At 44.7% G+C, this 20,967-nt stretch overlaps 1 protein-coding gene across 14 annotated transcripts in view; it reads left to right on the top strand.

The window, feature by feature from the left end:
- Nucleotides 1-20,967, top strand: part of nab (NGFI-A-binding protein homolog) — a 1,159,032-nt gene that overhangs the window by 793,027 nt on the left and 345,038 nt on the right. For all 14 annotated transcript variants that reach the window (XM_070536817.1, XM_070536819.1, XM_070536822.1 and 11 more), the window contains one exon: nt 12,229-12,366. In XM_070536817.1, coding sequence (XP_070392918.1) covers nt 12,229-12,366 — 138 coding nt within the window. The remainder of the gene's footprint in view (nt 1-12,228; nt 12,367-20,967) is intronic.

Here is a 20,967-nt window from a genome sequence, read left to right as displayed (position 1 = left end):
AGAAATAATTAAACATACGAAACAACCCTATGCGCGCACTTGCCAATCCTATTTTGTTTGCGACTGAGCGACGAGCAATAACACGCATTCCGCGACTGTGCTGCGCACAAGCGACACGGCCCGGAACGCCATTGATGGCGCACGCCCAAGGACCGAGCTCGCGGGTGAGTAAAGGTTATGCTCAAGGCCAGTGCGCAATCCAGGGAAATGCGACAATAGGTGTTTATAACCATCTGAAGCCAACAGATACGGAAACCAAAATGTCAGAAATTATTTGCAATGTTAATTTTAGCGTAGATATAATAAGATAATGGGAAATAAAGGTACACGAAAGAACAACTTGCTTGTAGTTGGCCTCCGCATCACGGGTGCGCGTTGCCCGCCCATTTGTGCAACGGCTGCAGCTATTCCCAATTCCATATTCTTGAGTATTTATATATGTGCAGTATATCGGATCCTGGGAGCCAGCGCCACACATTGTCATGACGTTACGTGACGAACATCCTTTTGACGGACAACATAACTTACTTTTATGTGAACATTTACAGGCAGGCAGCTGAACAATAAACCCTCGTATGCTAGCCGAAGGCATCAAGCCTGCGGGCTGGAGTCGAAACCCTCGCTTGGCAATGAGCGAGAACAACGGGAAACTTCTGCAATAAATGCGTTGAAGTGGGAGGGATTTGCTTTTTGACTCGTTCTTTGCATAGCGAGGGTCTCGATTCCGGCACGTATGTCTCTGCTATTTCTTGACAGCATCGAGCGATAAAAATTTTGCTGTAATAACTGAACATTTTTTTTATATTGAGCGTGAGGCATAGTCAATGTAACCATGCATAATAATTTAGAAATTTTTCAAAAAGAACAGCTAGCACTTACTTTTTTATGCCACTGTAACGAAAATTTTTCGTCGATATCACGGCATGAGTTCTGCCAGAAACGCAGCGTCGTTTGCAATACCTTGTCTGGACAAAATTTGTGACAATTTCGTATAGAAGGGAGCACATTCTGCCCTTGACTTCTGAAATAGCGAACAGTCGAATGCCTTTTATTGCTTGCCCCGCACTTCCCACTCACGTGAGCGAAGGCCGGCCAATGCGCTTTTCATCCCGCACATCGCATCGCCTGAAAATACAGACGCTCGTGACCTCTGCATTTGTCATCTTCTTGGCGTGCACAACATGATTACAGCATAAACTTCGCTTTCGGCAGGAGAATGCTAGAACATCCATTTTCAGCAGTGCACAACGAATTCTGCTCACCAGATATTCGTTGCGCACTCAAACGTAATTCTTGCCTGTGCAAGCACGTGTTGCTCAGCCAGCCAGCTCCGTCTTTCTTATCTCTAGGAAACAGAAAACGAAATTGGAACGCCAATCAAACGTCGATTAAAGAGAAGGTCTTCTTGAGCAAGCTGGAGGTGAGAATTGGGTGTATGAACCACATATTTTCAGAGGAGCACTGCAGAGAAAACGTTTGCTTCACGTGAATGGCCTTCCAAATTTTTCTCGTCAGTTATCATCATCACTTTCATCAATACCGTCAATACTGGGAGTGTCTTGAATGGCTTAGCTGCCATTCAAGAGACTTCCAACTTCAAAGCAGCTTTAGAGCATATTTTTTAGTTTGAGTATATCTGTGTGTTTTTTTTCTTGTTTGCTCGTTACTTCGTGTTTTCCTTCTTTTCCCGCTCTATTACACGAATGTACACCAATGTAATGATTTGTATTGCTAATCAAATGTATAATGTTGCACCGTTTCCAGATTGATTCTGTTTGATGTTTCCTGCATTTCTAAGAATGCATTACCACTCCTTACTGTAATTTCCGTAAGGGCCTTGAAAGTTGCTAAAAATAAATAAACGAATAAATAAATAAATAAATAAATAAATAAATACCCATTGGCCTCAGGGACTGCTTACCCAGTAGCACCAGCGGCACATACAAAGTGTCATCACATATCCAGTGCATCATCATCATCATCATCATCATCATCATCATCATCGTCATCATCACCACCATATTTTTATGTCCACTGTCGGACGAAGCCCCATCCCAGTGATCAAGTACTTCTCTATTTCGCCAGTGATTTTTACTTGCTTCTGCAAATTTCCTCATTTCACGACCTCGCCTAATTTTCTGCCCAGTTTGACGGCGCTTCACTTCCCTTGGAATCCATTCTAAAACTCTAATGGTCGGTCGGTTGTCTGCGCTACGCTTGCCCAGCTCCGTTTTTTTCTCTTATTGTCAATTAGAATATAAACTGCGCCCATTTGCTCTCTGATCCACACCGACTTCTTCACATCATATCACATCACTTTATTTTCCTTAAAGACTCCTTTTGGAGTGCTACATAAGGGGCGGGACAAACTGTAGGCCTTTACAGCAGTCGCAAATGTTGATGGGCAGGTTACGGCAGCGATATGATGGGAAAGGCCGTCCCAGTCACTTTCTTCTCGTGAAAAAAAAAATGAGTTGAGAAATTCAGTAGTACGGGCTCGTGGACGAAAAACTGTCTCTTAAAATAATGCCTAGCATTTTTCGTGTCGTTGGCTTTTTGCACGGTCTTGAACGTGTTCTTCTCGAGCTTCTTCGCTGACCTCTAAGTTCGTGTTCCTTATGTTAGTGCGGGTGGAATGCAGTGTTTGTACAATTTTGTTTCCAATTACACTGGTAAGCTTCCAGTCAAGATTAGGTAATGCCTGCCGTATGTAATTCAACCCATTCTTCGGTAAGTTTGCTCGGGATTGCGTTTGGTGGCGCGCCTCGCCTGAAGCGTCTCGTGTTTTGCGAAACCAAACTGGCGGCGCCCTTGCGTTTGCCAATTTCAGTGCGCGGGCGCGATGGGGTAGCTTCTCCTCTAGAGTTGCCCGTATTATCTCTACGACAATGTGCGTAAACCTAACGTTTTGCGTAAGTTCAGCGCCGTGATATCCCAACGATGCCTTTTGACCAACTCTATCGAAAGAATTCATAGACTAGGAAAGAAAACGCCGGGCAAGGATCGTCCTGGTTTTTTGAAGGTAAATAATTTTACAGGTAAGATGGAAATGATGCAGAACTGCCACAAGCTCAAAGGTAGTCAAACAAGCATATCAGAGGACTATTCTAAAAGAGTTGTTGATATCCGCAAAAAGCTGTGGAATTCATCAGATGTGGAGAGGAGCAATGGCATGAAAGTTAAATTACTTTTCGATAAGACTAAAATTGGCGACGACCTTTACATTTGGGATGAAGTAACCGCACAGAGAGTCAAGTGTCATACCCCTGCAGAAAACGATCAAGTGTGACTCAATAATTCTCACAACGCAGGCTTTAAGGTGATAAATATAAACGCCAGAAGCATTGTAAACAAAGCAACCGCCATTGAAAGCATTATCTTGGAACACGAACCACATATACTAGTAATAACTGAAACTTGACTTCATCAGGATGTATCGGACGAGGAAGTCACGCCGCTAAATTATTTAATAGTAAGGAGAGAACGGATAGAAAGAGGGGGTGGAGTGGCAATAATGGTCAAAAGTGGTATAGTATTTTCTGTTCTAGATGGTCCAAGTAACATTGAATTAGTATGGATAAAAGTTAGGTTAAATAACCACTCGGTGATAGTAGGTGGTGTGTACAAAGCCCCAAACTCCCCTGTAGACATGCTTGTTAGCTTAAGAAATTTCATGGACAGGAATTTAAAACAGGACGACTCAATCCTACTTTTAGGTGATTTTAACTTGCCCGGAATTGACTGGAATACACTCTCCTTTAGTGCAATGGATATGCCTAGCTGTGAAGAACTAAGTGAGCTTGCATTTTGTTATAACCAAACTAAAGTTGTAGAAGGTTACACCAGAAAAGCGAAACAACATCATCACTTCTAGACCTAGTCTTTATATCCTCAGAACTGCTACCACATCTTTGTGATTGCGAACCCTGTGAAGGTATATCTGATCACAAAATTGTAATAATGGTTTTAGATATGGTGCCGGATCGTTCGCATAGTAAACGTAAGACGCTTGTAAACTTTGCTGCCGCTGACGACGTTGGTGTGTTGGAATGCCTCGAGGGTTCATTTGATGATTTTACGCATCTTGCCGATAATGGTGCTACCGTAGACAAATTATGGGCCTACTTTTCAAACATGGTGGAACATTGTATTACACACTTTATTCCCAAGCTTCCAAAATGTACAAGGAAGAAGAATCCCTGGATAACAAGAGAAATCATACACATGAAGCGCAAATTAAAAAGAAAACGGAGAGCAAACAGGATTAAATCTGTTCCTAGCAATAGCAGTGCCATTAGCCAAATGAGTAAGCAACTCAAGCATCTTGTCAAGGTGGCTAAGGACAAGTTCTACAATGTAACACTAAAAAATGTTTTAATAGAGGCACCTACCAAATTTTGGCGCTATGCTATTCCTTCGAAGCCTCGAAAGAATGGAGACAAAAATAATGCAGGAAGAGCTGAAAACCATAACTCGTTTTTTTCATCCGTCTTCACTTCTGACGACGGCGTGTCACCAAAAGTAGCAGACGCGTCTGGCTGCCCTCCAGTTCAAGACTTAGAAGTCACAGAGCAAGGAGTGCTTAACTTGCTGCTTCAATTGTCTGTAAAGAAAAGCCCAGGCCCTGATGGAGTCCCCAATGAATTCCTGCTTAGATAAGCAGAGTGGGTTGCCAAATACCTCATAAAAAATTTTCAAATATGCATTACCTCGAGTTCTTTCCCGTCCGCTTGGAAATAAGCCAAAGTTATTCCGGTGCATAAGAGTGGTTCTACATCGGTTGTCAATAATTTCCGACCAATTTCTCTCCTTTGTACATGTTCTAAGTTGCTTGAGCATATTGTATTTAAACACCTTATGAAATATCTTGAACACAATAACATACTTCATCCTTCTCAACATTGATTCCGAAAAGGCCTTTCTACAATTACCCAGCTCATAGAAACCGTTCACGATCTTTCCCAGGGAATAAACAGCCGTGGCCAAACTGACATATTATTCTTGGACTTTTCAAAAGCATTCGATAAGGTATCCCATCCAAAGTTGCTGCTAAAGTTTAATGCTATATTCAGGAACTCCAAAATAACACACTGGTTTTCTTCCTATCTCTCCTCCCGTGAACAGTTTGTACACCTCGAAGGTTTTCAATCGTCTTCTTCCCCAATGGTTCCAGGTGTTCTACAGGGAAGTGTCTTGGGCCCCCTTTTATTTTTGGTTTTCATAAATGACCTCCCAAAAGCTATCACGGTCCCAATCAGACTTTTCGCTGACGACTGTGTCGTATACAAAACAATTAGGACCCCAACTGATCAAGAAGAACTGAACGCTAATCTGCATGCAATAGAACATTGGTGCGCTTAGTGGCAGATGGTGCTTAACTCTAACAAATCCGTAATTATGTCTGTTACTAGAAAGAAAAATATAATGATATACCCTTATTCCATTGCAGGAAAACCAGTTAATAGAGTCCATCAGCATAAGTATCTCGGCTTAACCTTCACTTCTGACCTATACTGGAATACACACTTAGACAATGTATGCTCCAAGGCACGCAAAGCAATTTGGGCACTAAGACGCAAAATCCGTAATGCAACTCCCGATGTAAAAACACTCACTTATAGCACCCTTGTAAAACCTCTAATTGAATATGGCAAAATTGTTTGGGATCCTTACACTGCGCCTAACAAATTAAAACTTGAGAAAGTTCAGAAACTTGCTTCCTGTTTTATTTTCAATAAATATCGCCGAACTGATTCACCAACCGAATTATGTAAATTAGCAAACCTTAAAAGTTTAGAATACTGCACTAAGGTAGATAGGCTGAAGTTTCTTTACCTTTTAATTCATGGCCACTTGAATATGAACACATCACCATATTTTACAATACACCCTAATGAGACATCGAGACATCGCCATTCCATGTACATTCCTCTGCCGCGTTCTTATAATGATTGTTTTAATTACAGTTTTTTTCCTCGTGTTATTGAAGAATGGAACATGCTGCCTGATTCCATTGCAAATATTAACTCCCTCGATGCCTTTCTAGAATGCCTGAAATCTTACCTGAACCGTTGTACACCAATGTAATAGTTGTGCCTCAGCACTTGCATGCGTTTTCTTATCTACTGTTTGATTTTTCCTTTGTCTTCTGTGTCGATATCGTAGTTGTGAAATGTGCCTTGTTTAGAATGTGAATTTATTGGATTTTCCACTCCTGTAATAGCCTGAGAAAGGCTGACAGTATCAATGAATGAATGCATGAATGAATGAATGAATGAATGAATGAATGAATGAATGAATGAATGAATGAATGAATGAATGAATGAGACGCTATATTTTTCGCACTTCATCTGTGGTCATAGCGAGGCTCCGCCCGCGCTATCAGCATGACCGGCCGGCCATCAACAGTGTTTGTTAAAGGATGCTATGCGCTCATATCAGCCATCAGAGAAATACACAGATTTTGATTCGGAAATACAGAGCCTCCGTGCAATCCGCCGGCGAGCGGAGCGACGGTACAGACGTGCTAAATCATTATACGACCTTAGAGAGGCCAGACGCATTCAAAAGAAAATTCAGCGTCGCCTTGCTGCACTGCAAAATCAACGCTGGAAATCGTTTTGTGAGTCTCTAGACCCACGTAAACCTCTGTCGGTTGTCTGGAGAACAATCCGTGGACTTCGATCACCTCCTCAACAGCGTCGCCCATTTAAGTCTCTAGCCCTACATCAAGGACGCCGAGAAGTCGAGGTAGCCGAAGATTACTGCGCAAGGATGGCGGGTCCGGCGCTCGCGTATTCACCTTGCGCACCTATTCCCATTGTGCCCCCTTGCTCCCGAGATCCTCGTATGGACGCTGCTTTCTCCATCGAAGAACTGGAGGCCGCACTTGCTGGGTGCAGGCGATCTTCATCACCAGGGCACGATGGCATCACATACTCTGCGCTTGCAAACCTTGGTCAAGAGGCCAGAGATGCCCTTCTTGGCCTATACAACGCATCATGGCGTGACGGCCTGGTCCCTACAACGTGGAAATTCAGTCGGCTTGTTCCTCTTCTCAAATCTGGCAAATCCCAGTTGAAATTGTCATCTTACCGCCCAATAGCACTGGCCAGCTACGTCGGCAAGGTAATGGAGAGAATGATCCTAACACGGTTAGAATGGTACTTGGAATTTTACAACGTCTATCCAGAGGAAATGGCTGGTTTTCGACGTGGCCGCTCGTCAATAGATAGCGTTATCGACCTTGTAACATACGTACAACACCAGAAACATCTGAAACGAATCACTGCGGCCCTATTCCTTGATGTTAAAGGTGCGTACGAATATGTAGATCATCATGCAATTTTGGACGCCTTAGAAGCTGTAGGGATTGATGGACGCACCTTTTGCTGGATATGCAACTATTTGAATGGAAGATCTTTCTTTATTTTGACTGAAGATGGACCAACACCATCTAGCTATACCAGTCGTGGTGTACCGCAAGGCGGAGTACTCAGCCCTACCCTTTTCAACCTGATGCTCGTTGGTCTCGCTCATTCATTACCGCAAACCGTACAACTCTCCGTATATGCGGACGACATTTGCATATGGGCTTCAGGCGTGACACATGTACAAGTTCGCGCACGACTTCAGAAAGCCTCAACGGCTGTGTCAAGATACCTAAGAAGACAAGGCCTGGAGCTTTCCGCTGAGAAATGTGCACTTGTTGCTTTTACTCGCAAATCGATGGCCCCGTATGTTTTGCGGATTAATGACCAAATTATACAATATAGACGAACGCACCGATTTCTTGGCGTCATCATTGATAGAGACTTGTCTTGGAGCCCTCACATCTCGTACATGACAAAGCGTTTGGCCGCCATTGTGGACCTTCTTGCGTTTCTAGGCGGCAAGTCCTGGGGCGCAACAGTACCGTCAATGTTGCAACTATATAAAGCACTGTTTTCGGGCTTCCTGCGATACAGCTTACCTGTAATAGGAAATACTTGCACCACGAATATTCGCAAACTCCGGACCGTGCAAGCCCAAGCACTCAGGACTTGTCTCGGTCTTCCCAAAGCTACGTCATCGATTGCGACAGTTGCCATAGCCAGAGACGCTCCTTTGACAGTATACATTGATACAGATGTCCTGAGAGCGCACATCCGACACCTGACTCAGATTCCCTCACGCCATCTTGCTTGCTTGCCAGCACAAAGGCCACTTTCAACTTTTGCTAAAACTATTGTAAGACATCAGTCGTACTTGCCATCAAAATTTACGCCCGCTACACGATTGTCAGATCCATTGTGGTGTCTGCACCGGCCGCAAGTTCAACTGACAATTCCAGGAATTAGAAAGAAAGCTGGAGCGCCATTGCAAGCTTTGAAACAAGCAACTTTGGAGCACATTCACAACGTGCACTGATTCCGGCAACATGTATACACAGATGGCTCAGTAAAACTCAACAGCTCTGCTGCTGCATTCATATTCCCGGCACAATCTGAGGAAATCAAATTAAGAACTTCATGTGTGACCACATCGACGGGTGCAGAACTCGCGGCGCTCAGTGCTGCACTTGATTTCATTAAGCAGAAGCCACCGCAACAATGGACAGCCTTTAGCGACTCCAAGGCAGCCCTTCAGTGCATACGAAACCCAATGCGCCACGGACCCAATGAACTACTGGCCTCAGAAATTCGGCACATATATCATCAAAGCTATGACAAGGGACACAACATAATCTTTCAGTGGCTTCCAGGACATTGTAACATCAGCGGGAATGACCACGCCGACGAAGCCGCCCGATCTGCACACGAAAGTAGTCAACGAGTCTTCATTCCGCTTTCGCGAACAGACGCTGCGGCTGAGCTACGATTGATGTCCCGTGAGTGCACTTTGCCCCTTGGGGCCTCAAATGTTTTCACAGAGTGTCGGTTGCGTTCGTTGTCTCCGGACATACGGATGCACCTCCCGCCTGGATTACCACGGCGTGAACGGACCATGCTTTACCGTCTGTGGCTAGGCGTTGCTTTTACAAACGCCTATGCTTTCCTCATAGGAATGGCCAACAGCCCCACGTGCGACACATGTAACATCGACGAGACGCTCGCACATATCATCTGTGTCTGCCCGCGATACAGTGCTGAGAGACAAGTGATGTGCAGAGTACTGGACCAGTTGGACAATCGTCCACTTTCAGAACTAAAAGCTTTAGGCCAATGCTCCGAAAGAACATCCGCGTTGAAGGCCTTACTCGCACTAGTAAGGTTCTTGCGGTCTACGGGGCTTCACGAAAGACTCTAAGAATGCCGCCCCCTACCGCTCTGTAGTGTACGCGCTTAGCTCGTGCTTGTCTCCCTTTCTTCCTATCTCCCCCATCTACTCTGTTTCTCTTTTTATCCCTCTTAACCCTTCCCCCTGCGCAGGGTAGCCAACTGGAACTACCTCTGGTTAACCTCCCTGCCTTTCTCTGCATTTTCTCTCTCTCTTGTTAAAGGAGGCAAGGGGGCAAAATTGTGTCGTACTTGCGCATCCATTCTTTGCATGCATGCGCTAAAGAAGGCTCAGTGAGATTTTTGTCTTGCAAACAACCAGTAGACGTTCCAGCTCAGGACGCGCACGTTGTTTTGTAGTTGAAACGGATTGCACGTTTCCTAAGCCTAGTGTCATCCATCACTTCCCTTGCCTGGAGTCGGCCGTGCAAAATTTTGGAGAGGGCGAAAAACCGTTGCTCCCATTAATGACGGAAGGCAGGCGCTCCAACTTAAGGCGAACATGTAAGGGACATCGCTGTTTCTCCCACGATGGAGCAAAGGTCACTTGCTTTTTTGTTGGAGTGTACCATCACACCAACAGAAGGATCTCGATGCTCTGCAACAAAAAATTCGTAGAAGAGAAAGGCATGGTTCATCACATCTGTAAAATGCATGCACATAATCTACGCAACATGTGGGCTCGTCGGCAGGAGTGCGCTATGGTTGAGGCAGCTAACAGTGGCCACTAGAGCCAGGTGCGAACAATGTGTTCGCGCAGCTTGCAAGGCAGACACAACGTACAGGCCAAGGTTAGGAACTCTTGGCGTTTGAGGGCCTGAATCAAGGAAGTGGTGGTCAGGCAAGCGTGGGGACACGCGAACACACCGGACGTTGTCGCGGCGAGAGCGAACGCGTGGCAAAGATTTTTCCAGCGGCTCAGGCGGCGTTCTTTCGCACTTGTTTCAGTGCTGGCGACGTTGTTAGGCGCAAGTAAATCGAAGGCGTCATCGGCGGGGCCCCAACCAGCCAATTACGACGGGGCCACGCAGTTATGTTGCTTTGGGACATGCTGTCGACAGCTCTGCAACAAAATACGTCGAGAATGTAAAGGCGCGGTAGCATTGCGGAGTGCTGGCGACCAAACGGGCTGCCAAATAGTGATGGCTATGTTTTTTTTTTTTAAGTGGGCAATTAGTGGCCTCGTCTGAATCTGTGTGAATCCGTGGGGTGCAGTCAAACTACAGCAAGACTTTTGCGTGATTTGGATCCCTGTTGTGTTTACAAACTCCCGGTCAATCGGCTTTGTATGAGAGCCTATATGTACAAGCTACTGACGAAACAGGCACGAATCACAGAACTTCTTATTTAGCGCCACCTTCTACTCTCTACATGCTTCGTGCGAATGGCATAAACCCGCAGGAACCCAAGAAGCTCGACGGAACAGATGAGGCAAGAACTATAACCTGACCTAGGCCGTGCGCAGTGATAATCATCATGTTATCACAGTCATCATCATCATCATCATCATCAGCCTGGTTACGCCCACTGCAGGGCAAAGGCCTCTCCCATATTTCTCCAACAACCCCGGTCATGTACTAATTGTGGCCACGCCGTCCCTGCAAACTTCCTAATCTCATCCGCCCATCTAACTTTCTGCCGCCCCCTGCTACGCTTCCCTTCCCTTGGGATCCAGTCCGTAACCCTTAATGACCATCGGTTATCTTCCCTCCTCATTACATGTCCTGCCCATGCCCATTTCTTTTTCTTGATTTCAACTAAGATGTCATTAACTCGCGTTTGTTCCCTGACCCAATCTGCTCTTTTCTTATCCCTTAACGTTACACCTATCATTCTTCTTTCCATAGCTCGTTGCGTCGTCCTCAATTTGAGTAGAACTCTTTTCGTAAGCCTCCAGGTTTCAGCCCCATAGGTGAGTACTGGTAAGAACAGCTATTATATACTTTTCTCTTGAGGGATAATGGCAACCTGCTGTTCATGATCTGAGAATGCCTGCCAAAGGCACCCCAGCCCATTCTTATTCTCCTGATTATTTCCGTCTCATGATCCGGATCCGCCGTCACTACCTGCCCCAAGTAGGTGTATTCCCTTACGACTTCCAGTGCCTCGCTCCCTATTGTAAATTGCTGTTCTCTTCCGAGACTGTTAAACATTACTTTAGTTTTCTGCAGATTCATTTTTAGACCCACTCTTCTGCTTTGCCTCTCCAGGTCAGTGAGTATGCATTGCAATTGGTCCCCTGAGTTACTAAGCAAGGCAATATCATCAGCGAATCGCAAGTTACTAAGGTACTCTCCATTAACTTTTATCCCCAATTTTTCCCAATCCAGGTCTCTGAATACCTCCTGTAAACATGCTGTGAATAACATTGGAGAGATCGCATCTCCCTGCCTGACGCCTTTCTTTATTGGGATTTTGTTGCTTGCTTTATGGACGACTTTTGTGGCTGTGGAGCCGCTATAGATATCTTTCAGTATTTTTACATACGGCTCGTCTACACCCTGATTCCTTAATGCCTCCATGACTGCTGAGGTTTCGATAGTCATCATAACTACATGCAAACGGTTTCATTAATAAAAGAAACTTTTTACTAAGCTTACAGTTGGTCATTCTTTTCTAAATGGCAAGGCACACGGTTACTCCTTTATATTTAACGCGAAGTGTCTTTTAACTTTCTTTCAAGGGAACATCACAGTTGAGTTTTTTTTTTTGCTCCCGTCTGTTTAATAATTTTGTGCACATTTTGTCGCTAGGAAGACAGCTCGGACCTTGTGCACTAGTGCCTCTTCCTTCTGCGTTCAGCAGAAGGGAAATGTGTTTAGCAGCATTCAGTAATCATGTGTTAAAGGAAGCCGTACGATTATTGGCTTCGTGAACCTTTTTTCTTGGTGGCATTGATTGTAGAAGTGTCCCGGCTTGTCGAGCCAGCATGTGCAACATAAAAGAAGCCAATGATGTGGCACATGCGCAGGAGGCGACGATGTGCAGCAGTTGTGCGAGGCGGGTGAAGAAGAGTTCCTCGAGATCATGGCCCTCGTGGGCATGGCCAGCAAACCTCTTCACGTTAGAAGGTTGCAGAAGGCGCTGCAGGAGTGGGTCAACAACCCAGGTAATGTCCGCTTCTTTTTACACTTGTGCACGGAAGCTGTCTGCGTGAATTAATGAACCAGATATAGGATAGGAAATCTGAGTGTACATCGACCCTTTGTCGTGCTGTGATTGCTGTCGGAATCGGATTTCTTTACCAGAAATAGCTTACGCAGAGCCGTATGAAGGAGGAAACTAACCTAACAAATCAGTGTACCGACGACTATAGGTAATCTACACATTTACGCGTAATAGGGTGGTATGATCAGCTCCTTGTGCTGCATCGTTAAAGGGGCCTTTAACCCCCCCCCCCCTCCCCCCCCCCGAACTTGGCGAAATAACACAGTTCACGGATAGCTGAGATTTGCTGTCGCACGCGGTGCGTGGAGCTCAGAATTGGAGCGCAAAGTCACCAGAAGCCTGCTCCTCAGTTTCTTCTCGACGCTTTATTTTGCAATAAAGCGGATTCCCACACCTGGCTGCTATCGGTAGCTATGGTCTGCTACGTAGCATAGATACCGTGGCCCCCGCGCGGTGCCGCAACAAGTGCACTGGCTAAGCACACTGAGGCTCGCTGAGGACAACCGCGTTTGGCTTACGCGCGTCGTGGGCACCAAAATCGGAACTAGTGGCGTCTACGCGAACATCCAAAATGAGACTACGCGCCCTGAGGAAATGTGGAAGGCGGAGCGTGGCGGGCACGCCCCGCTCTGCCGTAGCAGTGCGAGGTAATGAAGGCGGAGCGGAAGCACCGCGAACGACGTGTTTGATTGCTATAATAACTCCGCTTCTGCGGAACGCATTGAAGTACTTTTTGCGGCAAAGTATTTATGAAATGGCCTATCTGAACTTCAAATGGATTTCCCATCTTTGATACAAAGAGGTTCAGGGCCACATGACGCACAGTGTGTCGCATTTCGATAGGCGACTTTGCAACGATGGCAATGCGACGTGATATCATCATCACCATCATTTTTTTATTTTCACCACTCGATACAAGGTGAAAAAGGGAGAGCCGGAATAAAAGCCGAAAGTTCTTCGGCTTGACAAAGCTCCGGTCTCCCAGATAGGCATAGTAGCGGCTGGTGTAGCAATACAATCATGAAGTGTGGATATAAGAGTATTTTTACACAGAAATACATAGACATTTTCGTGTTATTACATAGAAACTGGTTATAATTTAGTTGTGTCAAATAACTTCTAGTATACAATTACAATCTGTTATCTTGCATATTATTATTTAACACAGACTCCGTCGCATATATCATAAGCATGCAAAAGAAATGTATACATATATATATACATATATAATTACACATACATAAATAAATATAACGAATTTCACAGAAGTGTACAACAGACACAAGTTACCATGAGGAAGTGTTCTTTCTTGTTTAGAAATTAGTTTACATACTTGCAAATACATATGTGCGTCCAGGTTAAAAAACAGAAAAATAAAAGAATCTGCATATAGACTGCTGCTTTCGTGACAGACACCTCGGCAACGTAGCCCAGGGCGTCGTCACATCCTCGATTTTTTTTTTTTTTTTGCGAAGACACTTTTTACAGCATCCAGTTTACAACCCAAACCCTGCCACGAGATCCGGGCGCAATCACTGCTGCGGAAAACCTGGATTGTAGGAATAATAGTTACAAGTGTGAACGTATAAACGCAACGAAAGTACATGGTAAGTTTTGTGGAACTGTTAGAGCTGTTAACAATACACATCTATAAGAACAAATCCAGTATTTTAGTTTTGTTTAGAGATAGCACATCAACATTTTGTTGGTTGAAATAGTTAAGTAGGGAAGGTAGTGTATGTTTAAGGCGTTGGCAGCCATAATTAGTACGTGAGAAAGGAATGTGCCATAGTGCCTGGTGACGATATGAATATGTACTTCTATTTTGTTGTAGAGTTGCCAGGGTTAGGAATGAGTCGAGTTTTCCCAGCATAGCATTTCTGTAGCTTAGTAACGTTTTGAATTTATATATGTCATGGGCTCTGATTATTTTGTTTTGTTGGAAAAGCTCTTGCGTATGCTCGAAAAAAGAAACATTCGCTATCGCCCGAATCGCTTTCTTTTGAAGTATTTCCAGCATTTGAATATTTTGCGCTGTAGTGTTACCCCATATAAGTGAACAGTAACTGACGTGTGAATGGAAAAGAGCATGATAAATAAGACGCTTAACTTTAAAGGGTAGTGCACTTCGATTCCGATTTAACACACCAACTTTTCGTACCTTTGAACAAACATGACTAACGTGTTCATTCCAGGACATATGCTCTGTGAATATTACACCGAGGGTCTTTATGGATAACGAAATGTTAATTTTATACGGACCCAACGCAATACTATCTGGCAATGTAGTGGAACTTCCCGGAGCATGAAAAATAACGCATTTTGTTTTGGTTTCATTGAGGATGAGGCCGTTTGCCTTAGACCAGGCTCGAAGTCCATAACAAACGGAGCTTGCTATAGGCGCTATTTCTTTTAAATCTTTACCGGTAAAGAACACAGAACAATCATCTGCATACACGACAAATTTACACATATTGCTCACTTGTACAATATCATTAATGTAATACAGGAAAAGTATTGTGCCAAGGATGCTACCTTGGGGCACACCCGCTGTCAAAGGTTTCGTCTGCGACCTGTACTCATTAATTTCAACAAATTGATGTCGGCTTTCTAGATAAGACCGGATAAGTTCAAGTGTGATTCCTCGGAAGCCATATTTTTCCAGCTTTATCAGCAGCAATTTGTGGTTGACCCTATCAAAGGCTTTGCTGAAGTCTAAGTATAACCCTAAAGTCAGAAATTTTTTTTCGATGTTCTCTAGAATAAGCTCCTTCTGTATGCTTAAAGCAGTTTCCGTAGACCGCTTTTTCTTAAACCCGTGCTGACAGTCGGTTAGCAGGCTATGTTTTCGCGAAAAATTATCAATACGAAAGTTGACAATTTTTTCGAGTCCCTTTGATAGCACAGGAAGTACAGATACAGGCCGATAATTGCCAATATTATTTTTGTCACCTCCTTTGTGAACAACGATTACTCTCGCTACCTGCATATTACGCGGGAAAACTCCGGTTGACAGGGAAATATTAAAAATGTGCATTATTGCAGGTGCAAGTAAGTCTATGACGTACTTAATTGGCCTAATTTCTAAATCATCTACGTCTCGACTGTGGCTATTTTTCAGGGATGAAAATGTTGTGATCACCTCAGGGATGCTAGTAGGCCATAGGAATAAAGATTCTCTTAATGACTCTGCATGCATTGTATCTTGAATGTCGTGATCTACGCACCCTACTTTAAAAAAAAAATTGTTGAAATGGTTCGCAAGTTCTGTACCACCTACATAAGTGCCATCAATGTTCAACGTATCTGTTCGTGTATCGACTGACTTCCGATTTAGTGTTTCGTTTATTTTTTTCCATACTTTATCACTTCTGCGCATGCAATCATTATTGAATATATGGTTGTAGTAGTCATTTTTCGCCTTTTCTTTTTCTTTGTTCAGTTTATTCCGAAACTGTTTATATTCTTTCCACTTTGACAAGTCCTTCGACTTGATGAACGACTGATAAAGCTTATTTTTTTCGTTGATTTGCCTAATGATTTCTTTCGAAATCCATGGCTTGCGCGACTTTTTTCGACTCCGATAGTTTTCAAGCGGGAATGATTTGAATTACAGCGTTTTGAGTTTGCTCATAAACTTATCATATGACTCGTTGGCACCTTCAATAGCAAAAATATCGCTCCAGTTCATTTCGCGCACTGCTTCTCTGAATTTATCTAGTGCTTGAGCCGATATCTTGCGGTACGTTGTCTTTTCAGTGCACGTGCTTTTAACGGTGCCTTTACGCTCTAGAAAAAGGTATATAGGCATATGATCGCTGATATCATAACTTATGACTCCCGATGTCGTGCTATCGATAGTCGAATTTATTATGAAAGTGTCTAGTAATGATGATGCAGTGACGGTTACACGTGTCGGGGATCTGATGATGCTGCAGAAGTCATTGCACTCTAGGATAGATAAGAATTGCGCAGTAGTTGCTGAATTAGTCAGCATGTCAATGTTGAAATCCCCGCCTAGTATAAGCAGATAGCCGCTTTCGTTTACGTATGACAGAAGGTTATCTAAAAACTCAAAAAAAAAGGCAGAGTGGCTGGCATTTGGGGTCGATACAAAACCGCAAATACTGTCTTTTCTTTCTTTATGCATAAGACTTCATAATGTTCTGTAGCTGTGCTATATTCTCTAAGAATGTCATACCCTGTTAGAGAAACTAAAATTGCAACGCCGCCACCTCTGCTTCCCCTGCTGTTCACGAAGAAATGCTCGTATCCTTGAGGTATATAATGTTCCGAGTCATCATTGTACCAAGTTTTGGTAAACATCAGTACGTCAAATTTTACCTTACATGATTCGATTAGTACAGTGACTTCATCTTTTTTGTTCAGCAGTGACCTTGCGTTTAGATGCATGAATGTTAGCATCTTTGCTTTGCTGCTAATTTTGTGTCTCTTAACGATTTCCTCGGGAATCACACAGTCTGAGGACGCCATCTCTACTGGAGGTACGAATGTGTCAAAGCTTATGTTTGTTAAACGCTTGTGATTTTGCTCAGGTCGCTTTCACGCCTGATGCGAATGACAGGTGAAGTCTCTGTGCGACGTGCAAGAATAATGCCATTCTTCGTCCACACAAATTTCCAGCTGTGTTCACGTTTGCGTGCTATTGCCATCCCTAACATTTTCTTCACTTCGGGACAAAGGTGTTCATTTACAAACACAGGAGATTCAGCGGGCAAGCCGAGGGATGCATTTGTTAGCCTTTTCTTGCGTGACTTCTGAAGCACTTCGTCGCTTTTGTCACGGCGTTGAAACTGAACAATAATATTTGTCTGATTTTCCTTCTTTGTACGAATTCTGTGACAAACATCGATGTCCTCGCGTGCTATAGGTTCACCAACCACCTCACCAATTTTCATTAGCACTTCAACTAGATTTTCGTTTGGTTTCTCGACTATTCCTTTAATTTCAAGATTTCGATTACGCGAGTACTGCTCGGACTGCAAGAGGCCCGACTGGCAATCTGCCAAGTCCTTCTCCAGCGTAGAAACTTTATGTTGTAGTAGTTCGTTTTCTTTCTTCAGCTCATTATTTTTACTTAGAGTTGCCATCAATTTTTCATTTGTATCATCAAGGCTCTTGCTGAAGAAATACATGCTTTTCTTCATTTCATCAATTTCAGTGCGCAAGTTTCTCTCTTCGGATCGGATGCTTCGCTCTAGCGCTTCTTTCATTTATTTCCACTCATTTCTAATTTCATCTTTGAAATCATGTAGCATTCTTGAAACTTCCTTGTTCATATTATATACTATAGTCGTAACACAAAGACCACGTACACTCAAGATCGGGCAGCAGTGGCAGCTAAAAACTGCAATTTGTATTCTGAAATGCGCTGAGTGCGCCACTAGCCTGCAAAACACAGAAGAAATGGTTCAACGTGTGCCTAGGAAGCCGCCACTGCTGCCGTATGCGATCCCCGGTAAGATGGCAGGCTTTATATGTCCAGATGGTCAGGTGGTCCCGGAAATCACGTGGTCCCGGAGCCAGTCACCTCGAGGTGCTTTCGTAGATTGCGCTTGCTTCCTTTCGGGCAGTCGATGACAAGGGCACGTGTATGCGGATCTGCAGTATATCTAGCTGCCCAGTGAAACTGCAAAACACAGAAGAAATGGTTCAGCGTGTGCCTAGGAAGCCGCCACTGCTGCCGTATGCGATCCCCGGTAAGATGGCAGGCTTTATATGTTCAGATGGTCAGGTGGTCCCGGAAATCACGTGGTCCCGGAGCCAGTCGCCTCGAGGTGCTTTCGTAGATTGCGCTTGCTTCCTTTCGGGCAGTCGATGACAAGGGCACGTGTATGCGGATCTGCAGTATATCTAGCTGCCCAGTGAAACTGCAAAACACAGAAGAAATGGTTCAGCGTGTGCCTAGGAAGCCGCCACTGCTGCCGTATGCGATCCCCGGTAAGATGGCAGGCTTTATATGTCCAGATGGTCAGGTGGTCCCGGAAATCACGTGGTCCCGGAGCCAGTCGCCTCGAGGTGCTTTCGTTGATTGCGCTTGCTTCCTTTCGGGCAGTCGATGACAAGGGCACGTGTATGCGGATCTGCAGTATATCTAGCTGCCCAGTGAAACTGCAAAACACAGAAGAAATGGTTCAGCGTGTGCCTAGGAAGCCGCCACTGCTGCCGTATGCGATCCCCGGTAAGATGGCAGGCTTTATATGTCCACATGGTCAGGTGGTCCCGGAAATCACGTGGTCCCGGAGCCAGTCGCCTCGAGGTGCTCTCGTAGATTGCGCTTGCTTCCTTTCGGGCAGTCGATGACAAGGGCACGTGTATGCGGATCTGCAGTATATCTAGCTGCCCAGTGAAACTGCAAAACACAGAAGAAATGGTTCAGCGTGTGCCTAGGAAGCCGCCACTGCTGCCGTATCCGGGGAATACCTACGCAATGCTAAAATAGTGAATGCGCGCGAAGGATTTGCATCAGTGAAGGAAAGGGGCAACAATTATTTCAAAGATGACATCGGCAAAGTGGCTGTTTCACCTTGAGCTGATTCCACGAAATTTATCAGGGAGAAATATCCTATAGCCAATGCGTACTGCACATCTGATTTTGCTAGTTGTGCTTCATAAGACACGCAGAGATCCGGGGAGCGTGTGTGACTTTCCTTCTCCTCCGCGAAAGCCTTGTGCACAGTGAGCGTGAATTGAGGAGAACGCGCGGGAGCGATATCACGTGCGGCAAGCCATGCCACGAAGGGCGAGTGCCCGTGTCATCATCATCATCAGCCTGGTTACGCCCACTGCTGGGCAAAGGCCTCTCCCATACTTCTCCAACAACCCCGGCCATGTACTAATTGTGGCCATGCCGTGCCTGCAAACTTCTTAATCTCATCCGCCCGCCTAACTTTCTGCCGCCCCCTGCTGCGCTTCCCTTCCCTTGGGATCCAGTTCGTAACCCTTAATGACCATCGGTTATCTTCCCTCCTCATTACATGTCCTGCCCCTGCCCATTTCTTTTTCTTGATTTCAACTAAGATGTCATTCACTCGCGTTTGTTCCCTCACCCAATCTGCTCTTTTCTTATCCCTTAACGTTACACCTATCATTCTTCTTTCCATAGCTCGTTGCGTCGTCCTCGATTTGAGTAGAACCCTTTTCGTAAGCCGCCAGGTTTCAGCCCCGTAGGTGAGTACTGGTAAGACGCAGCTATTATACACTTTCCTCTTGAGGGATAATGGCAACCTGCTGTTCATGGTCTGAGAATGCCTTTCAAACGCACCCCAGCCCATTCTCATTCTTCTGATTATTTCTGTCTCATGATCCGGATCTGCCGTCACTACCTGCCCTAAGTAGATGTATTGCCTTACTACTTCCAGTGCCTCGCTGCCTATGGTAAATTGCTGTTCTCTTCCGAGACTGTTAAACATTACTTTAGTTTTCTGCAGTATAATTTTTAAACCCACTCTTCTGCTTTGCCTCTCCAGGTCAGTGAGCATGCATTGCAATTGGTCCCCTGAGTTACTAAGCAAGGCAATATCATCAGCGATTTGCAAGTTACTAAGGTATTCTCCTTCAACTTTTATCCCCAATTCTTCCCAATCCAGGTCTCTGAATACCTCCTGTAAACACGCTGTGAATAGCATTGGAGAGATCGTATCTCCCTGTCTGACGCCTTTCTTTATTGGGATTTTGTTGCTATAAAGAAAGGCGTCAGACAGGGAGATACGATCTCTCCAATGCTCCAATCTCTCCAATGCCCGTGTAATGAGCGTGAAATCGATTCTTCTTAAATCGAACCTTCTGCATGCACGACTTCGGGAAACTAACGAAAGAATAATAAAGCAGAGCTTTCTTTGTTTCGCTCTCTTTCGTCATATACACGCTGACGGTCAGGGAGCGCCCCTCCCTCTCGTTTCAGCAAACTACTTCTGAACTGAACAGAGGGCGCCCTACTTGCTGGATTCGACTGGGCCAATAACCGAAGACGGCTGTCCCAACGGATGCTGTGTTCGAATGCCGGTAGACGAGGCGGAGTCCCTCGGTTTTATCAATACCAGGTTTTACCAAGTTTCGTTTAAAACGGTTCATCGCTTGTATTGAGAACCACTGCTAGCATGTTGTGCAGTACAATCATAGTATGTCGATACGTGCTCGAGCTCTTTGCCCTGTACCTCTCAAGCGGCCCCCGCCAAAGTATTTGAGTAAATAAATAAATTCACCAAGGCGCGGTATTACTCTATTGTCTGTGCACGCTTGCCCAGTAGAATGGTGAATTTAGTTTTGAACCGCTTTGCCGGCAACCAGAACCGGTTTTGAATGCTAAAGCAGACTTGTTTGCTGACGTTCTTATAACATTTGAAACGGGTAGTTCCAACATCTCTTCAAAAAAAGGGGGATTACAGCACATTAGTCTCGCTAGAAATACTTCGCTTATCGAGGCGATAGGTATTCCCTAGAAAATCAACATCAGACGAGGTACAAGCTGGTCAGGTATTGCAACGCTCTAGTTAAATGAAGAAATTGTTATTACGCGTAC

The sequence above is a fragment of the Dermacentor albipictus genome, chromosome 4, assembly GCF_038994185.2.
Source record: "Dermacentor albipictus isolate Rhodes 1998 colony chromosome 4, USDA_Dalb.pri_finalv2, whole genome shotgun sequence".
In the NCBI taxonomy this organism is placed as follows: domain Eukaryota; kingdom Metazoa; phylum Arthropoda; class Arachnida; order Ixodida; family Ixodidae; genus Dermacentor; species Dermacentor albipictus.
This window is presented reverse-complemented; position numbering and strand designations above follow the sequence as displayed.